Here is an 11814-nt window from a genome sequence, read left to right on the forward strand (position 1 = left end):
CCCAATGATCTGTAAATATGCCCCACACAAGCATATCACCTGAAAGCGCAAGATTACACAGCTTAAGACGCCTGGTCATTGTTTCGTTGCGAGTGATACCCTGTAGAAAATTTTAATTTGTCCTCTGACATCCTGACAGATGTCTCACGTCCACGAATTTGGACAGAACAAACGAGGCGTTAACATCGTTTTGATGCATCATGAGTTGCATGGCGGCTATCGCTCTCGGCTGAAAATATATCTTACAGCGCAGCCCTGGAAAACGGTTTCCGCGAACCCACAGAGCGGGAAAGACCATTTATAAAATAAAGTTAAGGATGCTCGAATTAAAAAGCCTAAACTCTACATTTGTTTCACGGTTATAACAGTAAACATAAACAAACTTTGCTTCTGCGACACAGTGGTTCAATGGCTGATGATAAGAAAAACAAATATATGGGCCAGTATTTCAGCATTACTTTGTTACCAGCAAAAGGCTGTATTTGGCTACCAGCGAGTCTGTACCTGTGATACCTGTGATGCCTGTGATGTTTTTTTTTAAAGTTTTGATCCGAACCCTTTGAATGAATGGATTTCAAGGATCAGAGCTCACGCTAAGCAGTGCTTGTTGTGTGCGCCCTGACTCCTACCACCCGATCGCGCAATTCCAAGTCAACGGCAGAATTTGGTGGTAAGAGCTTAACGTGCCACAATGCTTGGCACGGTCCGTCCTGCCCTCTGACGTCAACTGACCTTCAACGTGACCGCTGCCACCGGCCGCAGACCATATCTGTCAAGGCAAATAGCGAGCGTCCTAAAGCGATTGGAACCCACCCCGCCACGGGTTGGGGGTCGGAAGATAGGCGCTCTAACCAAATGAGCTACTGGGACGGACAAAGCCACTCGTCAGTGCCACTGTGATGTTTAAAACGGCGTTTGCCCGTCGTTTGCAACCACTACAGACGACAGCATGAGCGTACAATGACGCATTGGTCATTTTGGTACTGAGGAAGGTCTCACGATGTTACAACATGTACATCCATTATAAGCGACTAACAGCTGGCATGTGAGGTGGCAGGGCGCGAACGGCTGTATACCCAGCGGAAAAATTGTGGGGTTCGGGAGCCAGCAGCGTGGGATGCACTCGACTCCTACACTGTGGTGGTGGTGATTTGGTTTTTAATGACGCGTCGGCATCGGGGCCATTTTGCGCCCAGACTCCTGCACTGTTATATGTATATGCGCGTTTTCGCTGTATATTGGATCATGTGGAATATTTAGGTTCAATAAAAGGCAGGAATTAATTAAACTCTGGAATTTGTTTTCGTGTGCGTAATAAAGGCGCTGATGAGGTTATATGACTGAAGGCATGCTGATTATGGTGGGTAGTTGTTATTTTGTTTAAACAAAATGCCATTTAATGAAATATGATATTATTTCCTTTTAAGATAGGCTTGTCGATTTGTAAGGCAAGCACATCCGATTCTTTTAAACAAACCAATGTTCAAGTTTGTCCACAAGTAATCAAACGGATCGTTGTGGTTTTTGGTGGCGCAGTAACTGTCTCAGCAGCATGGAGGTATGCAAATTCGGGTAATTGAAGTTGCCTAATCACGGCTAAATGATGCTTAAAAATGACGACATAGAATGATTTACATGAGTTCTACTCAAAATTCACGGTATAAGTCATTTTTGTAACAAATGTTTTTTTGTAACAAATGTAGCAATGTTTTTTTAGCATGGGCGAAGGGAAGGCTCCTTAAGGTCAACGGCGGGTGGCACAACAAATTTAAGCACGTGAAAAGCTTCTGAATTCCTGCTCTACACTCATTCGCGTTAGGTTAGTGCTTAATCTGAACGCATATTGGCGTGTAAGTGGCTTTACTGGGAAGGGCATTGAACATCTTGACCCAATTATTGCTTTAAGTGAGCAGTTGATGCCGTTAAGTACAGTCAGCCGCTAAATATGTCGGACACGTCAGAAGAGGAGGAGGAGCAGAATACAATCGGAGTAAGTTCCTGCTCTTGCACGCTCCCATGCACGAGACGTTTATGCAAACGGATAAACATAAACGCATCAGATCTTGGCGCACGAATAGAACGTGGGATAAAACGTTCCAAGGTGTGGGGGGGGGGGGGGACTCGAGCCAGCCCAGCATTCTGATCTCCCACGTGGGGCCCTTCGATACTACACAAAAATCTAAGTTGTAACCTCAATGATCTTCCAATGATTCTGACGACATGCACCGTTGACATCCGGTACGACACGTTTGGTAATGTAAAACAATGACCTTAATCATGCATATCACCCACCTCAGGAGTACAACGGAGACAGAAACGAAGCCAAGCAGCGGCATGGGTATGGAGTTGCGCATCTCCCGAATGGTGACATTTATCGCGGGTACTACAACGAGGGAAAACGTCACGGCAGAGGGCATTACCGCTTCAAGAAGAACGGTAGTCGCTATACCGGTGAATGGCAAGATGGCAAGAAGCATGGCCGAGGAGTATTTGTCTACCCCGACGGCACCAGATACGAGGGTGGGTTGATGCTCACCCCTTCCTCTATCTGCCCAGAGTAAAGAAAAGCTTACCAGGCTGATAGCTTTTAAGTTCACAGAGCCTCAACGAATCAGTCTCATGGTCAGGTTGTGAATTAACATAATCTGGCAATTGCTTACATGCAATATGCAGATTTTAATTACGATCACGGCCACCCTGACGCTGGACGACGGGGTGAGGGAGGGCAAACAAAAGAGAGAGGGTCTGGAAAGGTAACGATGCCCGCTTCTCTCCTGTGAGTTGTTTAGAATTCAGTTAATGATCATAAAACAGGTATATTTGATTTTAATCAATCTTCAGCAGAGACCTACCATGTCGTCTCACGAACGATCTAAAATCTGGTGGAACTATTACAGTTACTCGGACACATAATTGCAGTTACTGGTACAACTTTATGCGAACATGGAAGGTACTGCCAAAGAGATGCCCTCAGACATGATTGCATGCGACAGCAGTGACTAGAATAACAAAAACTGAGTAAAAGAGTTTCTTATGCCTTTCAACTATTCTTACGATCCTGTACGTCTAACCTCCACGATCTACAAAACTATGTAGCCTTGTAGATCGTGGGGGCTTACATCGCCACACCTTCCAGACAGAGAAACTGGATTGGAGGCCCAGTGCCAGTGTTTACATCACTCCTGACACTAATTGCGCAATATTGCACCGGAAATGTCTTCCTCCAGACATTTTCCGTCCACTTCAATATCTGTATCATATCAACACATACACACAGACACACAATTAGGTATGATATATACATATATCCGATTTAAAATTCCGATTAAAATATAAAAAACAGTAAAACACAAATGTATATATTTACTAATGCATATGCACATACTGCATACATTTATTAATGTACTTGCATGTAGATATATGCTGCGTGTGTGTGCGTGCAGGGATCTCAAAATATCTTTATTTTCCAGGAAATTGGGAAGATGATATGAAGTCAGGCCAGGGTACGTATTACTTTGCCAACGGAAATAAATACGTCGGTGAATGGCGCGAGGATATGAGACAGGGAATGGGCATCTGTTTCTGCCCGGCTTCTAACTGCAAGTACGTCGGAGAATGGGAAAATGACCGACGGAATGGCAAGGTAAGCTATCTCTTTGGGTACTAGCTTGGTAAGGCTTGCTGATTTCGCTCTTGAACGCTTATCGCAACACAGCCATGCCAGACCATTGACTTTTCCTCCGTGCGTAAGCGGTCTTTGTCTTCACGTATTGCCCAGCTGCCTATTTATCTGTGCATGACAGCTGCATGTTCAACTCTGCTTATAGGATGTGGGACTCTTGGCTCCGGGTTCGTCTCCAAATGACTTCAGAGACGGACATGAACAGTCACATAATTGTTGTCGGACGTCTTCGGACGGCGGACGTCACGGACATGGCTTCGATGACGGCAGAGCTGTCAATAACGGGCAGAGAGCGGTAAACGATGAATGTAATGTAGATATGATAGTCAGCCTATGTCAGTCCTTGTGAAACAAAGGTTTTCGAAAAATGAAATTTTTCAGTGCATTTTGGAAACCAATATTCAACATTTGCTTGCTCAGGACACAGCTTCAATGAGGGATTGGCGGCAAGAATTGCAGACATTTAAGAACATGTTCGTAAAGACGGATATGTTGATACGATTTTTGCCTGTCGGTTGTTAAAGAACTTATATTTTTAATGGTAATTAGCATGCCACACTTCTTCCCACCGGCGGTGAAAAGATTCGATGACATTTCTAATGCAGATGCGACATAACATACTCCCGTAGTTTGGCCGCGTTCCTGTTTGTAGGTATATAGATCTTACATAGCTTACACACCTTGAATCGTCCACCATGCATGAGCTTTGAATAGCATGGTCTTCAAAGCCCGCCTTACTCCATAACACACCGATGTAAGCAGAAATGTCGCGGACAGCACCTAACGCCCTCGCTGATCCACACCGTTCCCGGGCCTGATGTTGTTCTAAACTTCGGGAGAACGAAAAGCACGAAATGAAGTAACATGCACCTACAGTCACATTTTGTGCAATAAACTTATTCGGAGTTCAGTACGGGTGGATAAAAGGAATATCTGATATTTGAAGAGATTGAAGCATGAAGCAAACGTGAGATGTGATGAAATGTTCTCGTTTATAACTATTAGTATGCTATATAAATGGAAAAGACAGCCTTCGACAGCACACTGTTTGGTAGAAATGCTCCTCAATGTGTACTGGTTTGATCACGTCATCGTGCCTTGCACAACATTGCGAGCCAAGTGACAACCGTTATATAGGGAAGTCGCCCTCACGAACGCCACTTGTGAGCGCCTTGACAAATATATTTTTCTTGGTCCTGGTCGCCACATGGCTTATGAATAGCAGGATCTAAATGACGCTATGAGGACGTCATGAATGCCACGGTGACTTTGAAAAATTATCCTTGACATAACTTCCCCATTTTCGCGGGTGTGTAGCTCAGAAGGGTCTTCAGAAGGGCAATGCTGTGAACGGCACCGAAAGGTCTTTAGAAGGGTTATTTCAGTTCAAAACCCGATATAAATGTGGAGCACTCCCTTTAGGCTATTAAATGTGATGCAGAGTGTCAGAATGTAATAATGTCCTGGCCAAAGTGTTTGGTATATACCAGAATTTCTTAATATCTCATTTTTAACTTTTCTTTGCACTAACCAATCATGAAAACGGCTACTGCGAATCTTAGGGCGGTGAAAGGATCGAAGTTGACCTCTATAAAATTTGTTTTATGTGTTTGTTTATGTCACGTCAGCACAAATTTGGCGTGTTTTCCGGAAAGGGGATCAGCTTTGACACTGCAAATGTGCATAAAAGAGAATGCATTTTGGGAGAAAATTGAACAAGAATGCCTCATGATCACTTGTAAAGAGTATGAAACATTGGAGGCAAAACATTCTAGTTTGAAAATGTATCTACTCAATTTTTCAAATTCCAATTTTCGGAAATTTGAATTTCTTGTACACGATGATACTTAGAGCTGGGATCCAAGTCAGACACTGCCCACCCTGCTGGGTCACATCGGTCTCTTGAAAGTAACACCAAAGCTTCTGCAGCATCTCGAACTCAGCAAAGCCCACGGACGTGCCTATCACCATGCGTGCACGCATTACACATCTCCTGGAATGGTAAAGTTTGCCCAGGGTTGGGAGGGCTCAGAAGCGAAGGGCTGCTTCTTTCCATGCACTACAGGTTTTATAGGTTGATAAGTTTTCCGAAATGTTGGGGAGTTTGAGCCCACTGAAAACCCCCTCCGATCAAGTGATAGTTCCCGCACCCATGCGCTTCTCAGAGACAATGAAGTCGATAATTTTTAAGTTAACGGAATGAAAGATTTTACGCATGGGTGCACGGCTCAGTAGAGTAACGATTTCGATCTTGTAAGCATTTCGCGTCACCAATTTGACTGCATGAGGTCAAATTCGTGGTGCAAACAAAACTTCTGCAGAGTTTTGTGCGTGTGCAGCGTTTTTGGTACAGTCTACAGAAAGAGCACAGGTGACGGGATAGGAGAGACACTAAAAAGGGCCGCGAGAAAGGAAAGCCTCTTTCGACCGCACGTCGACTAAGGCGCTTCAGCCTAGGCCAAGTTCGTTTTTTTCCTAAGTTCGCGTCATCGAATGGTCTCCCGTTTCCCAGCAAAGCTGAGGCGTGTGTCGCAGCTCTACCTCTGCTCTACCTGCAAGGCAGATGCCGCAAGTTATCTGAGGTCTGAGGATCTGAGGTTCAGAATGATTAAAAGCTTTTGAGATTTTTTGTGATGTAAGTTGAAATCAGCATCGGGACTCACCGCAGGCGGTACGTTTCTCAAGGTAAAAGTTAAACGAGGTGATCTTTGGTCAGTTACCACCCGTGATATTCATCACGACACAAAGTCTGTTGGGTCAAGATGCGAAGGCTGTTGGAATCTTTGAGATCAAAACATGCAAAAGCTGCCTCAAAACCTGCCCTGCCAAGCAAGTTCTCCTTTGAAAGGTTCACCTGTTATTATTGTATCCCCTTATGTCATAGTTTAGTAAGCGGTTAAATTACCTGTAACTGAGTTATGGTAGTCTACTCCAAAAAGTTCAATATATCATGGATTACCTGCTTATGAAATGGCGCGTACTGCATAGCCGGAAAACTTTATGTTGAAACATAACTTTCCTGTTCCTTTTCTGATTTTCGTGCACGCAAATGATTTATTGTCCGTCCGCATTTCTGCCGACCAGTTGCTGGTTAATTAGATATAAATGCGTAGTCAGGAAAGCACGGCTGGTTTCATAAGGCATCTAGATGCAAGCTGCTTAATGTATCTTTGTGTCGCGGGCCTTCGAAATTATGAGAACTGGATATCGATAGCCGTGAGTCGGATCCAACCAAAGATTTCATACATGAAGTCAGAGCACCAGATGAACATTCGGAAGCGTTTCTAATACAATCGAAGACATGAGGATGCTATGTTCCGGTTGTTCCGTGCTGGAATGCCTCGAATATATGTGTACCACATATGCGTAGACCATCTGTCAGCAGCATTCGTACCCTCAAGCATTCTCGTCATCTGTGGCACCACCTGTCACCCGTATTGGCTGGCCGTGCTCTGTGCGCCGCGCACAATACCAGGCGGGATGTGCGGAGCCCGCGCACAAACGCGTATCTCTGCCCGGCCGCCAGGGTACGCTGGTGCACGAGGACCACAGGTTCGATGGGTTGTGGAAGGACGACCTGCCAAACGGGCCCGGCTGCTACGTGTTCGGCGATGAGCTTGTACAGGAGGGAGTGTACATCGTGCGCGAGCAGGAGCTGAGCGACGAAGAGATGGGCCACAGCGTCGACGAAGACGAGCCCTCGCTCAATCTGGTGCCCATCTGGCGGGCAGAGAGGTGAGTGCGAGCACCAGAACGATCCATTGCCCACTCTAGTATCCACCTTGTGGGCAGAGAGACGAGTGAGAACACAGGAACAAACTCCCGCCGGTGTCCGCACAAAAAGCCGACTCGCCGTTTGCCGAGTGCTTTTTATCGACTGCAATTTGACGGTTTCCATATTGGCGACTTTTAAAAGTCGACGGGCCCAAAAGCAGAGTCGGCTAAATGGGAAACTGCAAAACGGCAATATGGAGGAACGATGACATGCCAAAATAGAACTGCTAAATGACAAATCGCAAAATGGGGACATATCAAAAAGTCGACACGCCCAAATACCGAACAAAAAGTGGCAGATTGCAGAATGGTTGCGCGCAAAATTGGTGAAGGGCCAAATGGTGATCAGGTTAACAATCATGTTTGAATATGGGCAAACAGCAACGTGCCAAAAACGACGAAAATCCTATTTGCAAGAAAACACAACCGGCTAAAGGGGTAAGCGCAAACGCACCACGTTCACCATGGCTACATGGAACATGACACTTCTTATGTGGTCTACTGGGAATGCTGCGTTTGCCTGAATTGAAAACACCAGAAATTTTTCCCTACCTCAAAATCCATGGCACTGCTCGCCGAAGGAATGCTCGGATATGGCCGTGACTTCCTATGCTGCAACTAATCTAAAGCAGATAAGCTAAAAATCATCCCGTCGCAAAAATTATCGCGAGTTGAGACACTTGTCCAGGGGTGTGGTTCCCTATTCAGTTGGGGGAAGAGGCTTTAGCCCCCCCCCCCCCCCGCCACCTCCTCCAACTAAATCTGGGGGAAGGAACCTGTTTGTTGGCATATTTTGGGCAGGTTGCGCTATTTTTCACTGTTGAGCTCTTACCCCATGTTCAGAAACTACGCCCCTGTACTCACCATCATGTGAGAGGGACCTTTTTCGATCCAAATCTGGGACTCGGCTTATGCTCCTTTGGCACAATCACGGAGCTGATAAATGGCTTATTTCCACTGGCTGAGCGGGTGTGTTTCATCCCCTCTTCTCTCCCGTTGGCCTTCTCCAAACACCTGATCAAAGGCCCTCATTGTGTTTTGAAACCCTGTGAAAGCCAGGGAAGTTATCTTATAGCCTGTTTGACGCTGTTCATTTTACGTTGATCCCTTTAACATTTTGTTGGCTGACTTTTTGTTTCTGACCATTATTATTATTGAAACTTTTATCGGTTCTAGTTTATGCCCATTCCACCTCTTGCCTTTTCATTTTTATCTTTCTGACTTTTTGCTATTTGACTTTTTCCATTTCACTTCTTGTCTTTTTGACTTGTTGTCTCGTTGCCTTTTTGTGCATTTGAATTCTATTATGTTTGATTTTTTGCCATCTGACTCGTTGTCCTTTAAATATCATTTGACTTCTTGTGGCATGACTTTTATCTCTTGACTTTCGGTCCTGTCACTACAACCGCCTCTATCTTAATTACCACTGAAATCATGTAATATAAGCTAGATAACAGTTGTACTTGAATGCCTTCAAATATTTGTCTTCGAAGTGAAAGCGCCGTTCAAATTAAAAACAACACAGATGTCTTGAATGCTTGCGTTATGATCACATGCATATACGATTCAGTATGCGCTTGTTTCCAAATATGCGGCGCTGTTTCCATCACTAAAATTTTCTCCCGATCTGAATTTTCACCTACACATTTGGATGTGCCGAACCTGCATGTTCAGCTTTTGTGGTATTATACCATTCGAATTTATAGAGCCAGACAGCCAGCAGGCAAACATTGTCCTGTCGTGTTTGTCCATGTTGCCATTGATTGAAACTGGGCCCCGTTATAGTTCGCCATTTCGACGTCCACCATTCTGTCATGGCGGTGGTTCGGTACGTCACCATTTTGCATTCTGACATATAGCCGCTCGCCAGTTCGGCATGTCGGCTTTTTTACTTTTCACTCTCCAGCAGTTCGCCATTTAGCCGATTCGACTTTTTTACCGGGTCACATTTTTGCATGTCGCCATTTGTCATGTCGCCATATCGCCTAGCAACTGGTGTCCATTAGAGACTAGAGAGGCTGGTGTATTGGGGGGAGAAGATGCGTCGGAGCATGCCGTTCCGGTGTCAGCCCTGGCAGTCACCTGAGACGTTGCGACACGCAATGTAGCTGGTCGCTTGAGAACACACTGAACAGTCATAACATACGTCCGTCAGGCATCATGCACAGGCAAGCCGCATATGCAAGGCTTTGTTGGGGATCGGTCGTGGTTCTGCTTGTTAGCAAATTATAAACAAACAATGAACCAAATAATGTGCGTTTGTCTTAAGTGCAAACGAAGTTGGTCTATTGATGAGCGGATTGCCAATGGAATAGGACTGGCACACTAATCTTTTCAAAATGTCGCCCAACATTACGCCGTCTCCAGTCAGAGATGTCTGCTGCTTCAGAGTGCTGTGCGGTGAAGCAGCTGTAAACCGGATCCAGCACGGTCTAGGTGGACTTGGAGAGGGTCGCCAGCCACGTCAGCATCGGCTCAGCGATGCTGGTGCCCGAGAAGCCTCCTCCCCCGCCGGCGGAGCCTGAACAGCCCGAGCAGCCGGAGGCCGGAGATGCGCCGGCAGACGGCGCTGCTGATGCGTCGGCAGACGGCGCCAGCGGCGAGCCGGCGGCGGTCGGCGCCGACGCGGCGGCCGACGGCGCCGAGCCGGACCCGGAGGCGGACCAGGTGGGCGGCGACGAAGCGGAGCTGGAGGCGGCGGCGGCCGCCGACGAGACGCCGCTTGACTACACCATGGAGCTGCGCGACGGAGACCAGGACGAACCTTCCGAGGCGCCGTCCGAGGAGGGCCGGCGACGAGGGCCGAGACAACCAAGTCCGAGCTGGCCGGAGATGCGGAGGAGGAGGCGGAGGAGGAGGAGCAGGAGCAGTGAGCCGACGACAGCAGTGGGCCGTTGCCCGCCGGACAGAGCTCAGAGATTCAGATCAAGGCAGCGAAACATCGGCTTGGACGTCGGTCTTGGTATCGGCCACGCCGGGCAGTGGCAGCAGTGGCATGCTAGCGTAGGAAGAGGCGACAGTGACACGGACCGTGTGCACGGCGCATAGCTGCTCCACATCGGCCGGCGTTTGGCCCTGCCGGTAGGAAAGCATGACTACCTACTCCGCTATGTGGCTAGCAAAAGGGAAATTCGTGAATAATGTATGCGGTAGTGTTGCTCACCTGTTTTGTGTTGGTTTGATTGATTGCCATTATTTGATAAGAAAGAACAAAAGAAAGAGTGTAACCGATGGCCTGTCTGCGCGCAGTATCATTGTGGTCAGTAAAAGCGATCTTCCAAAGCTTTCATCTTCTTTTGTGCCTACGTCATGTGGACAGATAATCGCGTGGCAGATATGATGCACACCTTGTCTCATTTGTGTTGAATTGGAGAGTCTTTTTGGCCATTGTATGAAACTGCTCACTTCCGGTCTGTTCCTAAAATTTCCAGTTTTATGCGATTAACGGCAAAAACAGCACGCAAAGTGAAGTATGGCTGCTCTCAAATGCTTCCAATGTGAACAAGTGCAACAAATTTGTTTCATTTGTGTTTTCAGTATGCTGCCGCAACGCATGAGCGCCCTTTGCTTGTCACCACCACCGTCACGCCGCGGAAGCTTGTCACAATTGTGGGCTCGTCAGTTACCCGGCTCCGCCCCGTCTGCAGGCGCTGAGGGCATGCTATTCATGCGTGGCGCGCCCTCTCCCTGTCTATAAATACGGCCGTCGTCTGGCCGCGCGGCATCGGACGGCGCGACGCCGCCGCGTTGTCATTCGGAGACTCATTAGAGAGGGCGGCCGACATGTTGTTTTGCGGTGCCGGCGGCGGCGCGGCCGGTGATGGATCGGGGCTGGCCGGTAACCGGAGCGGTCGCCATCGGTCTCGTGCTGACGGCGGGCCGGTGGCGCCGGCACGCGCACCAGCTGACTGCCGGCCGCCGCTCGGCTAATGACGCCGACACGCGCTGTCTCTCCCCGCACACGGGGCACCGAGGAGAGCCGCCGGTAACCCCGCCACTAGGGGCACGGAGGGCAGCGTACCACCCCGCCATACCGGACACCAGGCCCAGTATCCCGTGTGGGCAGCACGCGCTGTCTCTACCCCACACACGGGGCACCGAGGAGAGCCGCGGGTTAACCGGCCACAAGGGGCACGGGGACAGCGTGCCGTCCTGTCATACCGGACACCGGGTCCGATGTCCCGTGTAGGCAGCACGCGCTGTCTCTCCCCCGCACACGCGGCACCGAGGAGAGCCGCGGGTAACCCCGCCATTAGGGCACAGGGGACAGCGTGCCGCCCCGCCATACCGGACACCAGGCCCGAAGTCCCGTATGGGCAGCACGCGCTGTTTCTGCCGCACATGAGGCACTGGGAGAG

The 11814-nt window shown here is 48.2% G+C and overlaps 1 protein-coding gene across 1 annotated transcript; it reads left to right on the plus strand.

The window, feature by feature from the left end:
• The first annotated feature begins 1842 nt into the window (after window positions 1-1842).
• On the plus strand, window positions 1843-10329 carry LOC119108220 (radial spoke head 1 homolog). Its single transcript, XM_037231804.1, has 6 exons — window positions 1843-1990; window positions 2298-2520; window positions 3471-3643; window positions 7209-7417; window positions 9846-9919; window positions 10244-10329. The coding sequence occupies exons 1-6, from the start codon at window positions 1946-1948 to the stop codon at window positions 10327-10329; spliced, it is 810 nt and encodes a 269-aa protein (XP_037087699.1). The 5' UTR covers window positions 1843-1945.
• The last annotated feature ends 1485 nt before the right edge of the window (window positions 10330-11814 follow it).

The sequence above is a fragment of the Pollicipes pollicipes genome, unplaced genomic scaffold (assembly GCF_011947565.3).
Source record: "Pollicipes pollicipes isolate AB1234 unplaced genomic scaffold, Ppol_2.1 Scaffold_6686;HRSCAF=7923_pilon_pilon_pilon, whole genome shotgun sequence".
Lineage (NCBI taxonomy): Eukaryota > Metazoa > Arthropoda > Thecostraca > Pollicipedomorpha > Pollicipedidae > Pollicipes > Pollicipes pollicipes.